This window comes from Mustela lutreola, chromosome 15 (genome assembly GCF_030435805.1).
Source record: "Mustela lutreola isolate mMusLut2 chromosome 15, mMusLut2.pri, whole genome shotgun sequence".
Lineage (NCBI taxonomy): Eukaryota > Metazoa > Chordata > Mammalia > Carnivora > Mustelidae > Mustela > Mustela lutreola.
This window is the reverse complement of record NC_081304.1, coordinates 15,945,950-15,971,171: the sequence shown is the minus strand read 5'-3', so window position 1 is coordinate 15,971,171 and position 25,222 is coordinate 15,945,950. Positions and strand designations below refer to the sequence as shown.

General features: G+C 35.2%; 2 protein-coding genes across 2 annotated transcripts in view; both read left to right on the top strand.

Moving 5' to 3' along the window:
- Positions 1-19,953, top strand: part of LOC131816701 (uncharacterized) — an 85,843-nt gene extending 65,890 nt beyond the window's left edge. The window contains exons 38-48 of the mRNA XM_059149640.1: positions 2,989-3,042; positions 9,384-9,488; positions 10,104-10,157; positions 10,533-10,637; positions 13,271-13,324; positions 13,618-13,722; positions 15,303-15,356; positions 16,890-16,994; positions 17,818-17,871; positions 19,237-19,302; positions 19,868-19,953. Coding sequence (XP_059005623.1) covers positions 2,989-3,042; positions 9,384-9,488; positions 10,104-10,157; positions 10,533-10,637; positions 13,271-13,324; positions 13,618-13,722; positions 15,303-15,356; positions 16,890-16,994; positions 17,818-17,871; positions 19,237-19,302; positions 19,868-19,953 — 842 coding nt within the window. The remainder of the gene's footprint in view (positions 1-2,988; positions 3,043-9,383; positions 9,489-10,103; positions 10,158-10,532; positions 10,638-13,270; positions 13,325-13,617; positions 13,723-15,302; positions 15,357-16,889; positions 16,995-17,817; positions 17,872-19,236; positions 19,303-19,867) is intronic.
- The window catches only part of EFCAB3 (EF-hand calcium binding domain 3), a 109,980-nt gene continuing 103,963 nt past the window's right edge, over positions 19,206-25,222 (top strand). Inside the window, exons 1-7 of the mRNA XM_059149705.1 lie at positions 19,206-19,302; positions 19,868-19,921; positions 20,463-20,567; positions 22,014-22,067; positions 22,704-22,808; positions 23,484-23,537; positions 24,033-24,137. Of these exons, the coding sequence (XP_059005688.1) occupies positions 20,507-20,567; positions 22,014-22,067; positions 22,704-22,808; positions 23,484-23,537; positions 24,033-24,137 (379 nt within the window). The 5' untranslated portion in view covers positions 19,206-19,302; positions 19,868-19,921; positions 20,463-20,506. The remainder of the gene's footprint in view (positions 19,303-19,867; positions 19,922-20,462; positions 20,568-22,013; positions 22,068-22,703; positions 22,809-23,483; positions 23,538-24,032; positions 24,138-25,222) is intronic.

Sequence of the window (25,222 nt, the reverse complement as noted above, 5' to 3'; positions counted from 1 at the left end):
TATCCACTACCTGGTACCCCAACCGTCCACCCCCCGACCATTTCAAACCCCTCAGATTGTTTTTTAGAGTCCATAGTCTAGTCTTTTTTTTTAATTTTTTATTTTTTATAAACATATATTTTTATCCCCTGTGAATCACCAGGTTTACACACTTCACAGCACTCACCAAAGCACATACCCTCCCCAATGTCCATAATACCACCCCTTTCTCCCAAACCCCCTCCCCCCAGCAACCCTCAGTTTGTTTTGTGAGATTAAGAGTCACTTATGGTTTGTCTCCCTCCCATTCCCATCTTGTTTCATTTATTCTTCTCCTACCCACTTAAGCCCCCATGTTGTATCACCACTTCCTCATATCAGGGAGATCATATGATAGTTGTCTTTCTCTGCTTGACTTATTTCGCTAAGCATGATACACTCTAGTTCCATTCATGTTGTCGCAAATGGCAAGATTTCATTTCTTTTGATGGCTGCATAGTATTCCATTGTGTATATATACCACATCTTCTTGATCCATTCATCTGTTGATGGACATCTAGGTTCTTTCCATAGTTTGGCTATTGTGGACATTGCTGCTATAAACATTCGTGTGCATATGCCCCTTTGGATCACTACGTTTGTATCTTTAGGGTAAATACCCAATAGTGCAATTGCTGGGTCATAGGGCAGTTCTATTTTCAACATTTTGAGGAACCTCCATGCTGTTTTCCAGAGTGGCTGCACCAGCTTGCATTCCCACCAACAGTGGAGGAGGGTTCCCCTTTCTCCGCATCCTCGCCAGCATCTGTCATTTCCTGACTTGTTGATTTTAGCCATTCTGACTGGTGTGAGGTGATATCTCATTGCGGTTTTGATTTGTATTTCCCTGATGCCGAGTGATATGGAGCACTTTTTCATGTGTCTGTTGGCCATCTGGATGTCTTCTTTGCAGAAATGTCTGTTCATGTCCTCTGCCCATTTCTTGATTGGATTATTTGTTCTTTGGGTGTTGAGTTTGCTAAGTTCTTTATAGTCTAATCAGTTATTTATCCACACCAAATTCAGCTTTACATAAACTTCTCAAATCATTCAAATTTGCTTTTATGGTAATAACTCCCTTTTCCATTTATAGTTCATCAGTTTATATAATGATTAAATTATCAATTTAATAAGTACAACTCTTTATAAACAAACCTGGAAACAAGCTCAACAACTTAACCCATAGGAACACAAATGTGTTGGCTTACTAAAAGTATAGCTTTTGTTTTTCATAAGTATAGCATGCCATCAGCATCAGTATGAATGTTTTACAGTAGAAATAGGGGCATATGCACACGAATGTTTATAGCAGCAATGTCCACAATAGCCAAACTATGGCCATCAGGGTAGTTAAAGGGAGGTCAATTAAGAGATCTCCTATATCAACAAATCTCTGTTGAGATGTAGATTTCCCAATGGAAATCTGAATTCAACATATAAAAAGTAAACTATTTTCCCTGTTAAATTCCCAATTCTTTATTTTTTTTATTTTTCTGCCACTTTTATCCACCCACACTTCTTACCCATGAAATAATCCAGAAATTATCTTTAACTTCTCATGTTCCTTCATTTTTCCTCTTAAGAATATCCCCAATGGGGCGCCTGGGTGGCTCAGTGGGTTAAGCCGCTGCCTTCGGCTCAGGTCATGATCTCAGGGTCCTGGGATCGAGTCCCGCATGGGGCTCTCTGCTCAGCAGGGAGCCTGCTTCCCTCTCTCTCTCTGCCTGCCTCTCCATCTACTTGTGATTTCTCTCTGTCAAATAAATACATAAAATCTTAAAAAAAAAAAAAAAAGAATATCCCCAATCTATCTCTGTGTTTGCTATGCTACTCTTTTTTTTTTTTTTTTTTTTGCTATGCTACTCTTAAATCCTCATCATTCTTTGCTTACACTACTACAGAAGGCTCCTGACTAGTATAACACCCACTGGTCCCATTGCCTTAAATTCATTCTACACACACTTACAAGATGACTTCACTAGAATGAAAATCTGACCTTGTAATTCTTCCAGTTAAAACCTTTCAGTGACCCTTCACAACTTACATGCATTGAGTCTTGCAATATGTCACAGCATTGGCACTTTTATGATAAATTAATTTATTCATTCATGTGACAATACCTATTGAACACCTAACACCTAGCAGGCTCTGTTTCAGCCTTAGGAATACAGCCATAAATAAAACAAAATTAATGTAAATGTTGTGGAGCCGGGATTTTTACTTTTTTCTTTCACGGCTCTATTCCGACTCCAGGCAGTCTAAACCCAAGGTCTAAAATGTTAGCTCCAACCAATCTCTTTCAACTCATCTTTCCACTCCCTCCATGGCATTTTTTCCCTCAAGCAAAATTTGAAAGCTTTTAGTTTACCACACACTGTGCTCTTCATTGCTCCTTTTCCTGGGATTCTTGGTCTTTCTCCAGTGAAAGAAAATAGCATAATACCATAAACAGTAGTTTTATTTTTATTAACATATAATGTATTATTTGTTTCAGAGGCACAAGTCTGTGATTCATCAGTATTACACAATTCACTGCACTCACCATAGCACATACCGTCCTCAGTGTCCATCACCTAAACATCTCATTCCTCCTAACTCCTACCCCTCCAGCAACCCTCAGTTTGTTTTCTGAGATTAAGAGTTTCTTATGGTTTAAACAATGGTTTTAAATGTATACCAATCATGTGTTATCAACCAGTCCTAGAGAAACATGGAGTTAGAAATAGAATGAATCCAAAAGACTTGAGAGAACATTTTTCCTAAGAGAGACTTCATGATTCAAAGACTCTTAGTGCCCCTGGGAGATAATGGAGCTATCTATTATTAAAATCCAAGAATTATAAATTTAAGAAGGACAAGATATAGTGAAAGCTTTCATCTGGACTCTACTTCATAATTTAAGTATTTTATGCTTTGTGCTTTTTTTCGGAGTTTGGATTACCAGTGTGTAAATTTTGTCTTAACTTATAGATAAAGGGAAGGTCAAACTAAATACATTGATGGAAGAATTGAGAACTGCTTTAGGTAAGTGAAAAATAACTTAATTCTTTACACAGTTTTAATGATATTTTCCACCATCCCTTTAGTCCCTTGTTAATTTCACCATTTTAACCCTTATTAATTAAACATTTTTATTAATTAACTAATTAAACATTTCTACCTGCTTTAATAATATGTGATTTTTTTAATAATCTGTGCTTTTGCAACAGAGGTACTAGGTCTTTGCATAAGACAGAAAATTTCAAGATTTAGGTTATAACTGAGATATTATATGTAGCCATAATTATTTGAATAAATCATCAACAATATAATTTCTTGGACAATGATATTAGCCTTACATTATCATATGTAGTATTTTCCTCTAACATTATAAAGACATGCCTTTTATTATAAATAACAGACAATGTTATATTTTTAAGTCTGATATTAACTCTGCATAATATAAGAGGTGACCTTAGGTCTTTGTTGTTCTCGTAGCAATGGAAGATGGCACTATACAGACATTTTGTTTTGTTTTTCATAATTTATATTCATTTGATATTTTCTTATAGCCATGGCAACAGCCTTTTCTTAATAATGTGGGAATGTTTTTATTCTTCATTCCACCTTTTGATCCTCACTCAACCAAAAGCACAGGCAAGGTCATCAAGAACTGTCCAGACCTTCACTATTATAGATTTTCCTTCAGAGGAGCTGACATCTGAATGTCAGGATAATTTTATACTGGTTTTGTCTTTGAATCATTTAATTATTTGTTCATACACTGACTACACAGAAGCATTTAAGACTCTGAAAAGCAGACTTCAAATAGCTGTGAGACAAACAAAACTAGCTGAAGGTATTATAAGAAGGAAATGGAAAGCACTCTAGAATCATGGTCCAGTATTTCTCAGGCCTGAAAGAAGCAGTTCCTATAATGCCTTAAGTCTATTTTACATACCCAACTTGTCTTTTCTTAGATAAATTAGATCTGTAGTGTGTATTGAAATACAATATGCATTATTTAAAAAGGTGCGCACCCTCCTGTAGTCGGTCAAAAGAAAATTCAAAGCAATTCTGTTGTTTATCTAGGAAATTTTAACTGGCTTATTGTACTGAATGATAGGGTGTGAACTATATTATATGCTAAGTCAGTTACAAATTTTTTTATTACTATGGATAAAATACATTATACTTAGGAATCTCTTCCACCAGATATTATTTATTTCCCCAGAAAAGTTTTTATCCCTTTGGACTAAGAAGACAGGATCCACTGAGAACATTGGAAAGCCATACACAATTCATACACATAAATTTTCAATTAGCCCTACAGTAATTCTTTAAATTGATTTGCTAGTAAAAGACTGAGTTATAGAGTTAGTATTGTCCTAACTCTAGCAAAGTGATTGTCTCTAGTAAAACTTAAACCTCAGTAAATTATTGGTAGAAGTAAGGGAGATCATGATAGGCTAAGTCAGAAGTGTATAATACTAAATAATAAAAAGAAAAGATATGACAAAAATAATGAATAAAAATACATGAAAAATACACAAAGCACTGACAGTCAGTGTATTCTTATTCTCACATTCTTGGATGGAAGCTCTCTACTTCATGCAGTTTTCCACTTGTTCTGAGGATCTTGGACCTTGGGTCCACAGGTGACTTATATGAACCACCTGCTTCCTGGACACTCTGTGGAACCTCAATTTAAGTCTCTAATATAATTTTGTAATTCTGATAATATCTCTTCCATTTTTCCAGAAGTTTTGGTGTTCAAAACACAGTGAAGTTTTAAATGATGGACAATTATTATTATATATTATACAATTATTACTATACATTATATAATTCTTGTATAATTATGAATAATTACAAAAATGAAGAATATTACCCTATAATTGAACAGATAAGATGGAATGCTCTAAATAGGTAGCAGGATATCCAAAGTTTGTTGGCCAGTATGAGTGCTATGGATTTTTGACGAAAGAGTGTTTCAACCCATCCAGAAAATAAACATAATATTATTAGTATATATTCATAACTCAGAGAGAAGCAACTATATAAAATCCATTTGGATATTCCCAGAGGGTTCCTTAGAGTGTGATTCTAATCCAGGGCTCAAAGTTACAGATTTTCCATAATTATTTTGATTTCAGATGAGGCATGAATACCAATTCATACTCTCTAGTATAATATAAAATATCTTAATCAGTGTTTAATAATGTGGAAAATATGATCCAATAGGGATAGGATGTTTTATGTAAGATTCTGGCAAATGTCAATTTGAAATATTATCTGATGCAACCAGGTAGCAGTCTTGGCTTTGCCAGATCTTACCCTTATGGATATTATAACCTGACCATTCCAATTATTTCTTTACAAAATTGAGGTCAAATTTTGTGCTTCTATAATGGAGTCTTTGAATCTGATCCTATACTTGTTTTTCTTATTTATAAAAGGTCCTTCAAAAAGAATGTTAATTTTTAAAAAATGAGAAGATAAACCACAGGCTGGCAGGAAATATTTGCAAAACACATATCTGATAAGGGGCTTATATCAACAATATTCAAAGAATTCTTAAAACTCAACAATGAGGAAACAAGCTAGGGAGACAAACCATAAGTGACTCTTAATCTCACAAAACAAACTGAGGGTTGCTGGGGGGAGGGGGTTTGGGAGAAGGGGGTGGGATTATGGACATTGGGGAGGGTATGTGCTTTGGTGAGTGCTGTGAAGTGTGTAAACCTGGTGATTCACAGACCTGTACCCCTGGGGATAAAAATATATGTTTATAAAAAATAAAAAATTTTTTTTTAATTTTTTTAAAAAGTGAATAAAAGCTCTGAATATTCACCTCACCAAAGAAGATATACAGATGGTGGATAAGGATATGAAAAGATGTTCAACATCACATGTCATTAGAGAATTGCAAATTAAAATAATGAGGGAACACTACACACCTATTAAAATGGCCAGCAAGAGGAATGCAAAATGGTACAGTCACTTTGGAAGACAATTTGGCAGTTTCTTACAAGGCTAAACCTACTCTTTTCATAAGCTCCAATAACTACAAATTAGGTATTTACCCAAATAAGTGGAAAACATGTGAACACAAAACCTGCACACAAATGTTTGTAGCAGCTTTATTTGTAATTGCCAAAATTTTCAAGCAAATAAGATGTCCTTGAATATAAGAATGGATAAACAAACTTTGATATAACCATATAATGAAATATTATTCAATGATTAAAAAGAAATGAGCTATCAATCTGTGGAAAGATGTGGAAAAGTCAGTGGTTACCAGGAGTTTAGGGGGGTGGCATAGGTAGCATAGGTGGCATAGGCATAGGGAGGCATAGGGAGACGAGATATAAGGGCCACAACAGAACTGTAGGTCAGTGAAATTATTCCATATGTTACTGTAATGGTGACTACATAACATTGCATTTCTCAAAACCCATACTACTATATGATACAAAGAGTGAACACCAAGGACATAGCTTGGATCAGTAAGAAGAAAAGATATAGGAAGCTTCTAGAAGAATCCATGTGCAGACTTCCTATGCTCTCCTTCTTATGAGGGGTTACACGTAACATACCTTACTTCCAGCAGCAAAGATGTAGTTATACACGGATGCCCTGGGAAGCCTGTTGGAGTCTCAGTCCCCAAGGTTTTTTATTTAGGGCTATTCACATAGGCACCCTCTGCCTATCAGCTATCAATATACCAGACTCCCAGAAGAAAAACAGGTATTCACCAGAAATCACATTGTTTGCACAAGTTTAGGCACAGTGAACTAGCGTTTTCAGTTGGTATTAGAGGAAACATTCTAAAATCTAAGTTCCCAGATACCAGCCAAGTACAAATAGCATGCAGACTCTTCTAAAGGTAGCAGCCTCAGGCCTGCTATGTTAACTCTTTTCTGTGCAGTCTGTTTAGTAAGATCTGCTGAAGCATTATCTCTAGTCATTATACCATCTGTTTTACTGTGGGCTTTTTTTTACCTTTAAGACAGCATTTCTTTGACCAGAATCAAAGCACCAAGTAATAATTACTATAAAAGTATATCACCTATCATTTAGTTTTACCAATTTGAAATCTCTAGAAAGGGCCATTTTTCAGTCACTTGAACCAACCTTATATCTGAAGGACTTATATCTTTCAAGAAAAACTAAACTAATTATTGCATCTTTAACCTACTATGGTCCCTTTTCACTATTAAGATAAGACCCATCAACAAATAATATTAAGTCAGTGTGGTACTCGAATACCCAAAAGATGTGTTTAGGACATGGGCACTTATTGAAATACAGAAATACAATTATGGAAATTATAATTATAGAAGTAGAAATCTTCTTCATAGGCTAAAGGTAATAGAGTCACTGATTGAGAGTGTTATACCAATGGATAATAGTATGGGGAGAAAGTAGCAATATTCCATAATTAGTAACTAATTGGTAAAAAAAAAAATTGGATATTTTCAGTTAACAATAGAGATTGTAATTCTATATACTATCCTCAGATTTAAATATGATCTTAATTTAAGATTGAAGAAGCTTTGCCTAGCAATTTAGAAACTACAATTGCTCTGAAGCAAAAAGGATATAGCCAAGGCTACTGATTTAAGGGATAAGCTATAATAAGTAATGGGTCTTTTATTTAATTTTTAATTTAAAATAAATTTTATTAACACGTAATATATTATTTGCCCCAGGGATACAGGTCTGTGAATCATCAGGCTTGCACATTTCACAGCACTCACCATAGCACATACCCTCCCCAATGTCCACAACCCATCACCCCATCCCTCCCACCCACATCCCAGCCACCCTCAGTTTGTTTCGGGAGATTAAGAATCTCTTGCAATGAGTCTTTTAATGAATACTATTGATACACTGTGTTAGTGCTTCTGAAGCTTGGCCTAACCTCATGCACATCAGAATGAATCAGTCTGGGGTGCCTGGGTGGCTCAGTGGGTTGAAGCCTCTGCCTTCAGCTCCAGTTATGATCCAGGGTCCTGGGATCGAGCCCCACATCAGGCTCTCTGCTCAGCAGGGAGCTTGCTTCCCTCTCTCTCTCTCTCTCTCTGCCTACTTGTGATCTCTGTCTGTCAAATAAATAAATAAAATATTTAAAAAAAAAAAAAAAAGAATGAATCAGTCTGACTCCTGTCTTGAAGGATACTATTCTCAAAACAAGAATGTAACGTAAAGAGCAGTTCATCATTTAAAATTATTAAATATATACGGAAATGAAACACTATGAGTAAGATACCTGTCGTGAACAACCTTTAGCAAAATCAGATCAGTGAAGATTCTAGATTTTGAAATTATCAGACCAAAAATTATTAAATAAGCATGCTTAATATAATTTAATAATTAAAAGAGAGGCTTGAGTACATTTGAGTAAAAAACAAGCGAATTTGATAAAGAACCAAATAGACTTTGAGAAATGAAAATAGTAAAAATTTAAAACATTTTAAGATTTTAACAGTAATTTATAAACAGCTGAAGAAACAACTAAGGAACTTAAGAAATTACAATGTATATAGCACAGAAAGACAAAGAAATGTAAACTATGAAAGAGAGGTTATGAGACACCAAGGATAGATAAGAAAATCTAACATATATCTAGAAATCCAGGAAGAAAAGATAAAAGAGCAAAATAGAGGCAATATTTGAAAAGAACTTCCCAGATAAATAGTGCCAATCTAAAGAAGCTAAATGACTCCTAAGCAGAATAAATAAAAAGAAATATCCATATTAGACATATACATTTGAAATATGCAACATACCTAATTTATTGATTGAAAGTTTAGGATTCTAGACAGTAAGCTTTCAGAGATTCACTTTCCACTGATTTAAACCAAAATTGGTTTTCCTTTCTAAAGTTACAAAAGTATAAAACTATTTATAATAATCAAAAGATTACCATAAAAATAATACAAAACAAAAATTATTGGGGAAGCCCAAGACCCTATTTTTGGAACAATTTCTAATAAGCATCAACTGTGTGCATTTATATATATATTATATTCATATAGGCCTCTAATCTATGTACTTATCTAGACTTATGTGCCTAATATTCTACTGCTTCTAACATTATTATAATTTCAAACTATCAGGAAAACAACCTCCATTTCTATTTTGTGAAGGAAAGACCCAAATTATTAATTGTTTTGTTTTTTTATGTATTTATATAACCACTCAAAGTGATAATTTTAATTTTTTGTTTGTTATAGAATACATGATTTTTAACTACCCATGAAGTTGTCTTAATGGCACATGAGTGAAAATATTGCTAGTTAACAGCATTTGATTGTAATAACTCACTACTTTTGTGTTCTTCCCAAATTCTTCTTCGTCACAATTTCTGTCTTTTCTAGGTGAGCAGATAGATGTCAGTGATGTATATGATGTTCTGAAAGACATGAAAGTGAAAGTCACAGACAAGGAATACTTTAATTTTGTAAAAACTCTACCACTTGACGGTAAGGATTTAAAATATACTGTGTATACTTCCAGGAGCTTTAGAGTGCTTGACTGTAGGATTTTCTTCTAAAATGATACCAGATTGTTACTAGGTTGTTTTGTTTTCTTTTTTTAAAAAAAATCATTTTTAAAAATTGTTTTTTCTAGAATGCAACTTTCTTTTTAATTATTTGATTTTTGCCAAAGAAAATTTGGGTCATTTAGTTTTTATTATGGTGGGCAATAGCTCTCTCAATCCTGCCAATAACATATATGTATTGTTGTTCTCGGTTCCATTAATACTCCTGAGAGTGGAAAGATATAAAAATGGAAGAATAAAGAGTGTAAGGAAAGAAACCAGCGATAAACATTAATCAAATGAGATACATGCTTTATAAGTTTTAAGCCATAATCCTTGCCTTTAATGCAAGAGTGAATAAATTTGCCTCATTAAAATCTTTCTCCAAAGAAACTTTATTATTATTTGAGAATAAGCCAGGTAAATTTCAGAAAAATTATTAACAAGTCTATCTTTTTGAAATTATGGAGTTAGGGAAAGAATTGTAGGATACTTATTGTTTCGGTGACTCTCCCTTACTATTTTTCTCTCACCTGAATTATGCCTTTTCTTACAGCTGAAGGGAAGGTATACCAAAAAAGGTTGCTGGATGGTGTGAAGACTCTTAAAAGTGAGTGAGAAATATAATAAAAAAGCAGATAAATCTGAGATATTCTCTTATTTTTCATATACATTAATTTATTTTTATTACATTAAAAATTTTACATATGTATTTTCTAATATTTATGGATATGTTATATGTGCCATAAAGCCCTGGAAAATTACCCAGCCCTTTTCGAACTTGTACTGTGTTGATATGAACAAAAGATACAATCAAACAATGAGACTTTACATCTAGTTTTAATGCTGATCCTCCTTGTACACTTGGCCAGGTCTTACTGGGCTTTAATGTCTTCATGTGTAAAGTTAGAACCATAATATACATGAACTAATAAGGAATTTTTCCACATCCTTGGTTGTTTTTATGATCTTTGTCTCTCCTAAGGAGGAAAGGTTGATATGAATAACCTGGACACATTTCTGAAAAATATGGGGATTGAGCTTTCACATAAAGAACTTGAAGATTTTTCACAAAACCTACCAGTTGATGGTGAGCATTGTACATAAAAATATATCCCCTTTAGGACAGCTTGGGTTTGAGAGTATCAATAGAACAATGATAGTATTTACTACCAACAGGATATTTTTTAAAATATTTTATTTATTTATTTGAGAGAGAGCACAAACTGGGGGGAGAGTCCTGAGGAGGGGAAGAAGCAAGCTCCCCACTGAGCAGGGAGCCTGACTTAGGGCTCACTCCCAACACATCTGGATCGTGACCAGAGCTGAAGGCAGCTGCTTAACTGGCTGAACCACCCAGACACGCCTCAACAGAACATTTTTAAAAGCATGTAGCTGAATGTAGGTCTCAAATGAAAGCACATCAGACTCCTCATTAACAGAGTATTCTATGAATAATGAAAATTAGTGAGAGTTCTGACAAACCATTCTTAGGTCAAAGCAGGAAGAAGAAAAGGAAAATAAAATGTGAAACATTCAAAAGAAACATTAAACAGTGAGTAAAAGAACAGTCTATGATGAAGAATGATTAGACTTGGTTGTTCAGATATAGTCAGAAAGACTAGAAAGGGATAGAGGGAAACACAATAAGAATTTCAAGAGATATAATTGTGGATATGGAGTAAAATAATATTATTATAATAAGGTATTATGTATAACATGAAATTAAGATGTTAATTATATTAATAAATGAGCATTTTTCCAAAGTAAAAGAAATAAATTACCAATATTGACCAAAGAAGAAGTGAAAAATATGAATAGGCCAATAATGACAGTTGAAAAAAACTATCAAATAATTACATCTGTCAATTTCCCACCAGCACCCCCCACTCTAACAAAGGGTAACAGACCCAGAGAGTTTTAAGAATAAATTCTTTCAGATCTTTAAGGAACTGTTTACTTTAATGCTTACTGATCCAGAGGACTCCAGTTTAAGATGATAAAGAAACCAAAAATCTGTCTAGTTTTTCTTTCCTCCAATATCTAACAAAGTGAACAACAAGAACAAAAAAGTAAAAAATCAGCAAAGGAAATCATCACCAATCAAATAATAAAAGGAGGCCAGTCTAATGCCATAAATGTTTAATGAGGACAACTAAGGAGATAAAAGATTTTTTTTAGTACAAACAGTAGTATAACACAATTAGACTCCTCTTAGCCTTTCTCCTCCCTCAGAAATTAACCTGGTAAAATCCAGGTAAAATCACTAAAATGCCCAGATCTAGAGTGAAGCAAATTGGATAGATAACTTCTCTCTCTCTCTCTCTCTCTAAAAAATCTAGTATATATGGATAATTCACAAAGTGAACCAACATAAGAATATCAAATATATTTAAAATAGAGAATATAGCAAATAAAAAAAAATTTTTAAATCAAATCTAGTTTAAGGAAAAAAAGAAAAGTTTTCTAAAATAAAGGAATGAAGGCAGGTCAAAGACACAACACCAGTTCCAGAAAATGTTGATCCAGAATATTCTACAGTGAAGTAATTCTTAGTTTACTTATTGAGGAAAAATAGGAATTCTTAAAACATACAGAGGTTAGAAAGCATGTAATAGATTAGGAGGGGAGGTAATAGGTTTCCAAACCAACATTTAATTCCAGAAAAGAATGGATAATCATATCAAAAAATGGGCAGAAGTTATGAACAGACACTTCTCCAATGAAGACATACAAATGGCTATCAGACACATGAAAAAATGCTCATCATCACTAGCCATCAGGGAGATTCAAATTAAAACCACATTGAGATATCACCTTACACCAGTTAGAATGGCCAAAATTAGCAAGACAGGAAACAACATGTGTTGGAGGGGATGTGGAGAAAGGGGAACCCTTTTACACTGTTGGTGGGAATGCAAGTTGGTCCAGCCACTTTGGAGAACAGTGTGGAGATTCCTCAAGAAATTAAAAATAGAGCTTCCCTATGACCCTACAATTGCACTACTGGGTATTGCCCCCAAAGATACAGATGTGGTCAAAAGAAGGGCCATCTGTACCCCAGTGTTTATAGCAGCAATGGCCACGGTCGCCGAACTGTGGAAAGAACCAAGATGCCCTTTAGTGGACGAATGGATAAGGAAGATGTGGTCCATATACACTATGGAATATTATGCCTCCATCAGAAAGGATGAATACCCAACTTTTGTAGCAACATGGACAGGACTGGAAGAGATTATGCTGAGTGAAATAAGTCAAGCAGAGAGAGTCAATTATCATATGGTTTCACTAATTTGTGGAGCATAACAAATAGCATGGAAGACAAGGGGAGTTAGAGAGGAGAAGGGAGTTGGGGGAAATTGGAAGGGGAGGTGAACCATGAGAGACTATGGACTCTGAAAAACAATCTGAGGGGTTTGAAGTGGCAAGGGGTGAGAGGTTGGGGGAACCAGGTGGTGGGTTTAGAGAGGGCACGAATTGCATGGAGCACTGGATGTGGTGCAAAAACAATTAATACTGTTATGATGAAAATTAATTAATTAAAAAATAAAAATAAATAAATATTTTAAAACTTACCTTATACAAGTAAGTATGATGAAAAATTAATAATCTAGAACTAAAATTCAAGATGATATCAACATTCTAGTTGGGGGACAGGTGTCATAGGTAGAGAAAGCAGAAGGAACAGTCTCATTCTTTGTCTTTGACTGCTCTGTTTTACAGTTGATGGGAAGGTTGATCTGGAAAATGTGACACTGAAAATGAAAGATTTTACAGGTGAGTTTCTATAACACTGAAACCCTAATGCCTCATAATAAATTATATTTTATTTATTTATTTATTTATTTATAATAAACAGATATTTTTATCCCCAGGGGCACAGGTCTGTGAATCACCAGGTTTACACACTTCACAGCACTCACCAAAGCACATACCCTGCAATAAAAGCTATTTTAAATATATTTTAAAAATACGTATCATATAGGTCAAGAACTTAGAAGTTTTGAACCTCCATAATATTGAGTTATTAATTTCTAATATTTTCACCTATAAACATTCTATTTTCAAAGGAGAAAAGGTTGATGCCACTGATCTAAAAAACATTCTTGGAGACATGGGGATAGAAGTCAATGATAAGGAATGTCTTGATCTACAAAAATCACTACCAGTTGATGGTGAGCTGCATCTGCAACCTCCAGAAAGTTTGGTTTTAAGGTTCTGCTTGTGATGTTGATTCTTTAAAGTGACATATGTTCAGGCACCCGTCCTTCAGCTCTTGCTTCTGTGTGAACAGTTTGTTACTCTGTGCCAATTCAAGTACAAAATCCAGCTGTCAAAAGAATCCTTTTCCACAAAATCATTGTTAGGGAAAGATGTTACTAATGATTTTTAAAGGGAGAGGAAAGAAGGATTTATATCTTGTCTCTCTCAGTAACATTGCAGAAGTCCCCATAAATTCCTGTTCTCTCCCAGAGTCAGTTTTCCTTGCGTTGCCCCTGGAGATTCCCTTTTCCTAATCCTTATCCCTCCCAGAGCTAAACTCTGAAAACACCTCCCTCTGTCAAGCTCAATTTATTTTCTTTATCAAGTTTTTATTTTAGTTTAGTTTAGTTTATAAATATTTAATAAAATATAATTTATTTTCATTCCAATGCCGCTAACATACAGTGTCATATAATATGTACATATATAGTACAATATAGTCATTCAACAATTCTTTACATCAGCCAGTGTACTTTTTTTTTCTTACGATTGTATTTATTTATTAGAGAAAGAGAGAGAGCATAAACAGGGAAAGGAGCAGAGGGAAAAGGACAAGAAGACTCCCTGCTGAGTACGGGCCCAACACAGGGCTCAATCCCAGGACCCCAAGTTCATGACCTTAACTGAGTGACCCGGGTGCCCACAAGTATGCTTCTTAATCCCCATCACATATTTCACCCATCACCACACCTACAGCAGGTTCTCTGTAGTTAAGAGTCTGTTTCCTGTTTTTTTTCTCTCTCTCTCTCTTTTTTTTCCTTTGCTTGTTTTGGTTGTTAAATTCCACAGATGAGTGAGATCATATGGTATTTGTCTTTCTCTGCCTGACTTATTTCACTTAGCATAATACTCTCTAGCCCCGTCCATGCCATTGCAAATGGCAACATTTCATTCTTTTTTATGGCTGAATAATATTATACTTATATAATAAACATATATATTCCATATATATATAATATAGTATACATATATCCCACATCTTCTTTATCCATGTATCTATCACTACATACTTGGGCAGCTTCCATAATTTGGCTATTATAAATAATGCTGCTATAAACATGGGGGTGCATGATTCCTTTTGATTTAGTGGTTTTATATTGGGGGTGTGATTAGTGGATGGATTACTGGATCTAGTAACAATAACAGCTAACATTTGTTGAGACCTAATGATGTGCCAAGTTCGTTCTCACATCACAAATGACGGCACCTTATGCCCATTTTATAGTAGAGGAAATTGTGGTACAGAAAGGCCACAGTTTCTTCCGTAAGGCCACAAAGCTAGGCAGCAGCAGAACAAGAATTTGAACCCAAGCTTTACCTCTACATTATGTATCACTCTGTACCATAGTGAGAAATTTTTAATTGCTTAACTTTATCGTGATTTGAAGGTGAAAGTGGATGGATTTCTAAAGTTAGTCACACAAAGGAAACTCTGACCCTTATATTCTATTTGTGACTCATTCTGTGTCCGGAACTGTGCCTTTTCTTACAGATGATAAGAAAGTTTTTCAGAACAGATTGCTATCAGCTTTGAAGTCCTTCAAAGGTGGGTAAGAAATAGAATGAGAAAATATATAAGAGATTTTTAATCTCTGTATTTGTATTTTTTCCTAGTTGTTAGATCATGATTTCTCTGCTGTTCCTTCTACATATTAAAGTCTTTTTTTTTTTTTTTTTTTGGTGCTATATACACTCGATCCTAGTGTGAGACTCAAAGGAATCAGTCCTAAGGATCTCCACAATTGTCTTTCTATGTCTTTCTATGATCTCCACAGTTGTCTTTCTATGTCTTTTAGATAGGTCCAATTAGACTCTTAACCTTTACAGTGCTGAAAATAAGCATCATAATGCTCAGCTGTGAACTGTTAGTTTTCTTCTATTTTTTCTTTTTTTTTTTTAAGAGAGTTCAGGGGAAGGGAGAAGGAGAGGGAGAGAGAGAATCCTTAGCAGGCTCCCTGACCAGTATGAAACCCAATGAGGGGCTCAGTCTCATCACCCTGAGATCACAACTGAGCTGAAGGAGAGTCAGACACTTAACTGACTGAGCCATCCAGGCATCCCTCTTCTATTTTTTTCAATATAAAAGGTGCTATATGCCCACTAAATATAAATTAAAGAAAAAATAATCATCTATAATCCTACTATCTAATCATTACCATTCTTAATATTCTGAAGCCCTACATAATTAAACTAACAATAATCTCATTGAGTCAGAAGTGCTCTGAAATTCCATTGGAAGGCTCTATAAAAGACACCAACATACCAGTCTTGATAAGTCAAACATAGTCACTTTTTCTTGCAGTGATGGAATACACTGTTAACCCTATAGCTAAGCAATTAACCTATTTACCTAAGGGCCACAATATTAAAGCTACATCCAATATTAGAATCACATTGACTTAAGATAGTTACAGTACAATAGGTTTAGGGGAAATGAAAGCACGTGATGGAATAATAAACCGATATTGTCCATCTGAGATTCACTCTATTTATGTGCTTGCTGACTGTGGAATGTCAGAGTCACATGCATTGTTTACATTATTCATGTATGTATATTTTTACTGGGCATATGATTTTAATTCATATATATTAAATGACTTCATGATACAACTTCACCCTGTAAAATAACATTTTTTTCCCTGTGCAATCACCTTCTGTAACAGCTATGGCTATGTCACTTTCTGTGGAATGAAGATATAATGGTTTACTTACCAATTCCCTGTTAATAGAAATTTAAATTATGGTTCTTCCTTCTTCCTTCCCTCCCTTCCTTTCTTCCCTCTTTCTTTCTTTTTCTTTCTTTATTTATTACAAGTAAGATTATAATGAGCATTTCCCTTCCCCTTTTGCATAGCTTTTTCTGCATTCCCAAAAGTGGAATTAGTGGGCTAAGAGTTATGAACATTTTAAAGAATCATGATAGTTATTGCCAAATCACTTTCCAATAAGGTAATTCCAGTTAAAACTCTAACCAGCAGCCAGGCCTATTGAGAGTTGAATTAACTTATCAGCACAAGAAATATTTTTCATATTGTGTCTTTATTGTCTTTTTTTTCTTACATCTCCCTCTCTTTCTAAGGAGGGAAGATTAACGTCAATAACCTGAACACAGTTCTGGGGAACATGGGGCTCAAGCTCAAAAATAAGGAGCTTAAAAGTGTGCTACAAAAGCAATCTATGGATGGTGAGCCTTGTAAACAATTATTTTGCCTTTTAGGGGAGGGCTTAGCATCTTGGGATCATACATAAGAACTTTTAGAACTAGATTGATTTGATGAATTTAAGATATATTTAAAGATTATGAAGAAGAACTTGGCCTTAAGGTAAAAAGAAATCCTGTGTTCATCTGTATTCATCTGAATTCATCTGTATTCATCTGAAATTCTCACCCTACTCACAATGATTACTGCTGAGAGGATATTCACGGCTGATGTCATGCCAGAGGATGGTAGAGAGAAACAAACATGGGATCAGTGGGGGAAATGACTGAATGCCCAACGAAGACAGCCTGAAATAATTGAGAGAAAAATATCCATGATAGGAATTAATAGATCATTAATGTTTCCTCAAATATCTAATAAGCCCATGTCACCACCATACTGAGACAGACACAGGAGTTGAAACACTCGAGAAAAGCTTATTGTGAACAGATGGAAGATTATGAAGCCCCTGGCTTAGTATTTGGGCTAGATGTAAGGTTCACCAAAAACAAACAAACCAAAACGAATTGACCTTTATTGATGATTTCTTTTGCCATACTTACAAGAAAGTCTCTGAAGATCTGAGAACTGGAGCTAATATGTTTGTCATAGTCAGACCCTGTGTTCAAGGGACATGGGCCAAATGCCATTGTCCTTACTAATAAGGAATCAAGTGCTCAAACCAAGGAATATAAATTTAAGGTGAACACAATTATTTAATAGAATATATGGGCTTTTCACTTCGCTCCATGTCACAGCTTTCCTGTCTTGTGTCAATGACTGACTTTTTTATGTTTTGTATTACAGCTGATGGAAATGTATCTCTGAAAAAAGTAATGAGTGATGTGACAGCAGTTATAGGCAAGTTAAAAAGTTATCATAAAGATTAAAATTCTAATTCTTTAATGACATTTTCCCATCTTGTCTTTTCAGTGAACACATAAATCTATAAGCATTTTACTAATTTCTATGACTCCCCCTCAACAAAATAACAGAATATTTCCAGTATCGTTACATCAACACATGGTTGCTTCCCTCTCCTTTTACCATGCCTTCCCACTTTTTGAGATAACACTACCCTGAATTTTATATTGCCTCTTCTTCTTTTTAAAAAATCGTAATTTTATTACCTATATAACAACATACTCTTTCATTTTGCTTCATTTGCCTCTATAAAAATGCTTTCATAAATGATATGCAATGTTCCCTAACCCTAATAATGGAAGGGTTCTATAACTTGTTTTTTGAAAGATAATTGTGAGAAATGTGTAAAGAAAAGCAAAAAATCCCTGTCCAAAAAGTCAGGATAGTGATAACCTCTAGAGAAAGAGTGTGGATAGGGACTGGAAAAGATAATGAGAGACCCCCAGAATGTTACCGTGTTCTGTTTCTCACCTAGATGGTGGTTACAAGGGTGTTGTTACAAGTGCTTGTGTCTAGTTGTCCAGAGTCAGTCTTTGGGTCACCTGGATTAAATTTTTTCCTCATTTCTCTGTAGCAAGTCTTATATCCTCTAAAACACCAATAATAATGCTTCTGATCTTTACCACTGAAAAGCTGAAAATCTGTATCAGGGTAAAACAAACTACTGGCCACACACGAAATCTAGTCCCCTGCCTCTTTTTATAAATAAAGTTTTATTGGAACTGCATTATTAATGGCTGCTTTTGTGCTACAATAGCAGAGTTGAGTAGCTGCAACAGAGGCTCTATATCCTGCAAATTCTAAAATATTTACTATCTGTCTCTTTACAAAAAAAGTGTGCTAATCCTTCATCTAGATTATCACAATAATACTTGAAGTAAAACTTAAGATACTGGCCAAATAATCTAATAATTTTGGGACAAGCAGAGAGCAATATTAGGTTAATCTTTACATTCTAATTTACAAGACAATAATTACTTAAATCCACAGTTTACTGAGAATTATGCTTTGTTAGCTCCAACGCTATGAAAGTGCGTCTTTCCCTAGGGTCAAGGGAGTAAATCCTAATTCTCTGCCTGCCCTGTACTCCACTGGGCAGATCTTACTGTACCTTTGTCTTCCATCTGGCAGCCAGAGATGGTGATTTATAAATGTGGACAATTTTATTTCATTTTTTGAATACTTAGATAATTAAAATACTCTAATACTTAGTAATACTTACATAATAGTGTTAACTATAGTTGCCATTTCTCTTTTTTAAAGGAGAAAAAGTTAATGTCAAAGATCTGAAAAATATTTTAGAAGATATTGGGATAGAATTCACACCTCGAGAATACCTGGAACTGGTAAAAAGTCTTCCAATTGATGGTAAGCTTTTCAAATACTATGAGAGCTTTCAAGGGAAGTTGATCCTTTGTGTTTAAGACAACTTAAAAAAAAAAAAGCTGTATTTATTACATATTCTAATTTTAAAACAACCACAAAAAGAAAGTGTAAGAAATTTTAGCATGGCCTCGTTCTTCCTTTGGGAAGTGTAATTTCGTTCTTTCTTTGGGAATCAGCAACTCTATTTTCTTGCCTTTGGGTATAAAATTTTATTGTTGTCGCCTTCAAAACTAAAAGTTAAGCTGAGAGATGTAAAAAAGGGTGGGAGGAGTAGAAAGGAGTAGGAGAAAGAAGGAAAAGCCACAGAAAGTGAAAGAAAGATGTGTTCATATTCCATTAAGGCGTTTGCCTCCAGTTGCTGGCTTTGCACTCAGTCAGACACAGCACCCTGAGAGTTTTCTCAGAGTTCCAGGTTCGCTGGAGGGTAAAAATCAAAGTTATCCCTAAGGCAAATCATTTAAAAGTATCTTTGTGAAATGATACATTTGTTCTCTTTAAATATCTGTAATTACTTTATCTGTGATATCAATTGTGCCTTTTCTTACAGATTCTGGAAATGTATATAAAAATAGATTGCTAGATGATGTGAAATCTTTCGATCGTAAGTACCATGATGAAAAGAAAGATAAATAAGGCTCTCCTGCCTCATATGGTCATTGGCTCTTCTCTTGTGGATCTTACCACCTCTCATCTGAACTGATTTGCTATTTTGAATATAGATGCCATGTTCAAAATCTTTCCTTTTGCTGCTTAGTAAATTTGGTCTTTATCAAATTTAGCTTAAGAGCAAATTTAAATCTGGGTCTACATGGAAAATGTGAGGTAAAAATTGGCAGCTGTTCAGGGCATTTCAGTGACTAGAAGAACTAAACTGAGCATTTATGCCCCACCTACCAGAAAGAAGTTTTTAATTTGTTGTCTCTACCATTATAATTCACTGGAGATGAATTTGTATTTTGTAAGATTGTCCTCAAGAGCAAGGAAGAGTTATAATTCTAATTTCATTTTGTCCACCCTTGTGGACACTTGAGTGTGAAGTCATTGATATTTTTGCTGCTAGCTGTGGTGCATGGGGATTCATTGAAATTTTCTCCTTCAGGAAAGTCATTATATTCCTCTTGTGTTGCTGATTCGTTCTTTAGGTGGGAAGGTTGATGTTAGTAACCTGGAAGAAATTTTAGAAAACATGAAAATCAGGCTCCCAGAGGAGAAGATTAAAGATCTGTCACAAAACCTACCAACTGATGGTGAGCATCATAGATATGAGAGAGCTTTTAAGGGAAGTTTAGATTTATAAGCTTATGTCTGAGAATTCCGGAAACTAAATCTGTTTGGATGCTAATACGACTTTTTAACAGTGAGAAGCTATTGGGTTTAATCCTCAGGCTAGAGGATATTATGTACATATGGAGCTCAGATAAGTGTTTATTAAACCCAGATGAAATAAATAGTATTCTGCTTCCCTTAATGTTTCCCATTATCATCATATACATGATTCTCCATTATACCTTTGCTATTGATCCTATGAAATCAGCACAAATTTTCCTTGCTATCTTAGAATAAAAAATAAAAGAGAGGTTTTTGAAAATGTGTCCTGATGGAGAAGCTGAAAGAAAGATCAAGTGTCTTCCTACCTAGGCTTAGTGGAATAAGCAGTAAATGAAGACTCTGTGCAGAGAAGAGCCATGTCTGTGTTGCTCACTGCTGTATCTGCCAGTGTCTTGCACATGTATGCAGATATTTGATACTTTATAAATATTTATTGAATGAATGAGAAATTGAATTAATTTAGTAATATGTTTAGCCACTATTCAATGCTTTCAACAGGGACTTTCAGTTAGGGTAATTAGGGTAATCAAGTAGGTGTTAACTGATAGTTCACTGGAAGTTTTAAGTAAAATGACCTTGTGCTGTCCATGTAGCACTAAGCCCACAAGGCGCAAATCTGTTAACTCAGTGTATGGAGAGGAAGTACTGGAAACTACCCCAAAGGAAGAATGGGATCCCATAGTAATAAATAGTGTATTTTTTTGGTAAGAAAATGCTAATAATATGCATAATTTCTAAGTTTGAGGTATTGCCCTATAATATACTGCATCTGCAATCCTGGAAAAACATCCTGATATAAGAGCTTAATTCTGTTATTCGAACATGTTCCATTTCACTGTTTAATTTTAAAGCATTTAATATTACTATGTGCAAAGCATTATGCTACTTATTGGGCTAGAATGTCTAGGTGAATTACAGAATACATACATTCTTTTCATTTAAAGGCACTCACAATCTTTGAGTATGTAATGAACTTATCTACAATAAAAAATGCAAAAAACTAAGCTAATTTGGCAGTGTCAGTACTGGAGAGTGTTAAACGGAGAAATAGCTAGACTTCAAGTGCCAAGTGGAAGTTTTTGCTCTTGTTCTGGGGATCTGGTGTAGTAGGTGGTAGAGAGTGAAAAGAACAAGCCTGAGGAGGGAGATGTTCCATGGTGTGGAGAGGTTGGGATATTAAAAGAAAGAGAATAAATAATGAAATTAACAGTAAACATTTTTAGACAGTAGTTTTCTGTTTCATGCTTATCTGCATATGTGTCTTCAACAATAAATCATAAAAAATTAATTCTCTTGCTCTGTTTAACAGTTTTTCTCAGTCAGTACACAATTGTATCTGTTTGAATTAATGTCTTATTTTTTAGCTTTTGGGATGGCTGATCTGCATAAACTGCTAGAAGAAATAAAGACATTCACAGGTGAGCAAGATGTTTTGTGAAAAGATGTAAAACTAAAATGCAAATACCTCACATTTAAAGTTGTATTTTCTTATCTGTCATTGACCTTTAACTTCTACTTTTTTAATGATTAAAGTTGATTCTAATGAGCTGAAGATTACATTGGATTATTTATGTTTTGGCAAAAATGCTGTGGTGCTTTTTCTTTATAACAAGTTACTGTATGCTCTGCAACTTCATTTTTATTTTGTGACTCATTCCAATGGGCAACACACCTGTTCGTTCACTTAAAATATTTAACTAACATCTACTGTAACCCAGTAAATTTTCAGGCGAAACTTTGACAGGGATACAAATAATGTGGGCAGTGAAGATGATCTACCTCACAAGCCAGGCAAAGCAACGAGTAACAGATTTTAGTGATAATAATAAAATTTAGATTAGGTAGTTGCCTATACACAAGTTAGATCACTTCACCTCTTATATATTCCTTTACTATGATCTGGGCTAATTCTTCCCAGGTCATTAAGAGCATTAGAAATAAATATTTTAGTTAGAACATGGAAATAATGTCAAATAACCCGGTGCAAGCTTAGATACTTCATCATTTAGATTCAGTAGGCAATCCTCATCCATTACCATTCCTATCTTTTAAAGGAGGAAAAGTTGAACCCAAGGACATACACAAAGAACTGAGAAACATGGGGATAGAGTTCACAGACAGAGAGCTCTTGGGGCTGTTGAAAACGTTGCCAGTTACAGGTAGGTAGTTTATGTACCACTGTGTATGTGTGGAGTATCTCTGTGCTAGTGTGAACTTTGGTGTGAGGGCATCTGAAGAATGGAATCACCTGGTCTCCCATAAAAATCTAAAAGGCAAAACGATCAAGCTTTACTTGTAAAGAAATTATGACTTTGACATTTAGGTAGTTTTGAGAAGCTATGATATCTTTAAACCGGGGTCCTGCCATCGGAGTATCATTTCTCTGGGGCACCTGGCTGGCTCTGTTGGTAGAGCAGGTGACTCTTGATCTCAGGGTTGTAATTTTGAGCCCCACATTGTGTGTTGAGATTACTTAAAAACAAAGACTTTTTTTTAAAAAAAAGTATCATTACTCTGAGGTTAATAAAGCTTAGTCAGGGCAAAGAGAAAAGGCTAAATTAGCAGGTAATAGAGGATGGAAAAGGAGAAATCAGAGTGGGGGGAAAAGGTCTCTCTGTTTCAGTGTAGAAGAATTGTCAGTCTGTCCACATTAAGAATTTTCTCTTCATCTTATTTTTTCTTACTTATGAAGAGGTATGTGGGCCTGGGACATGCAGGCACAGAACTTAAGAAAATATTTTTAAAGTATGTTTTTATGAAATTATGCCCTTCCTACTCTTTTTTCACTGTCCATATAACCTTTTATCTTACCTTAAATGTGTCTTATTTCACAGCTGATGGAAAGATAGAGAAAAATACGTTGCTCGATTATATAAAAGCTTTTCCTGGTAAGTGAGAATCTCAATAAGAGGGCAAGTAAAACTAAGATCTACAGACTTTAGTTGAACTTTTAAAACACCTTATCATTATACAACAATTAGATTATTGATTTTATTATCCCATTAGCCTATAGATCTGCTTAAGATGCAACTACATCCAATGTGGTAATTTAGACTTCTCTGACATGGAAAAAGTTATAATATAAAAAGGTAGCATATGGAATTAATATATAAATACAATTATGATTTTTTTTCTAAATACATCTTTCCTGCACACTGTATAAAGGACCCCTTAGATGAGATTGGCAGAATATATTCTATTCCTGGCTTCCACAATTAATCTCCATTGTGGAGTGTGTTGAACATGTCCCACATGTAGCCCTAAACAGTTTTTTTTTTTTTAAATTATCGTCCTGTGGCTTTGTTTCATTGGTGTATGAATATAGCCAGCATTTTCCTTGGATATTAGTTCCTATATTTTATCCCTATTCCTTCTTCCCTGAGGTGGAAAGTGTCGCACCTCTAAAATAGGAAGCATCCTGGAAAACTTGGGTTATGAGCTGGAGGATGAGGAACTTGAGGACCTGCAGAACCGTCTGCCAGCTGCTGGTGAGCATGTTGTACCTTTAGGGAGAGTGGGCTCCTCTAATAAAACTTCCAAAGGTATTCACGTGGGAAAAGGTATTAACTCAGATCGTTAGTGTTTAAATCAGAAAATAGTGACTCCCCGCTCCAGAACTAAATTCATTGACAGATTTCTCCACCTGCTTCTTGGAGAAATGGAACAAAGGAAAGCTAAAGAAGAAATATTACAAGTCAGGAGAAAAAAAATAAAAATAAAAATCCTTTAAATCACCATAAATTTTAACTAGACTAAAAGAAGGAATGTATAATGGCAGAAAAGACAGTAATCACTTCCTCCAAATCTCTACGTGTCTTGAAGATTATCTTCAGGTGGGAGATAATCTTCCTTGGTCCTGCTTATTTCTGGGACTTCGTCCAACACTGTGTGAATACCCCTGCTCCACACTTCTTGCTCCCTCTTCTGGCAGAATTCTTAAGCTTGTTGTCTTCTCTGGTTCTTAAAACATATCAGGCGGGCTGTTGAACTAAAACCTCTCTTTTGTTTTCCAAAAGGTGGAGCTACAGCTCAAGTTTGTGGTTTCTCCCTTGCCCACAGACCGTGGAGTGTTTTCTGAGGGCACTCCCGGTTTACTCTCACCACCACATTCGTGAGCAGGCACAGGCAGCTGCTGCAGGTAGTGCCCACAGGCCAGGTGTGGAGGTCTTCAAGTAAGGTTCTTCCAGCAATTCATGGACAAGCTTCCCTACTGAGTCCTGAAGGCAGTCAACAGAAACCACATTTGTTTGATGCTCTTTAATATTATCTACCTGTTCCTGATCTCATCCTTTTCGCCAGTCACAGAGACCCCACCTCAACACTTGGAGTGCTGCAGGAGAAAAACTGGCTTCCCTAGCAGCATTACGCATAACTGGAGTAGCTAGGAAATCACTCCCAGATTTCCCTCCCCACCTCCCCGATCCTGGAGAGAGATTGCCACCAGCTAGTAGTGCAGCTCTGCAGTGTGTTGCCTTGGGGGTGGGGCAGCCCTAGCAGGATTCCTCTCACCCACTCCAGTGCATCCAAACTCATACTGTTTTGCTCCCAGTAGAGTACTGGAATCTCCCCTCAG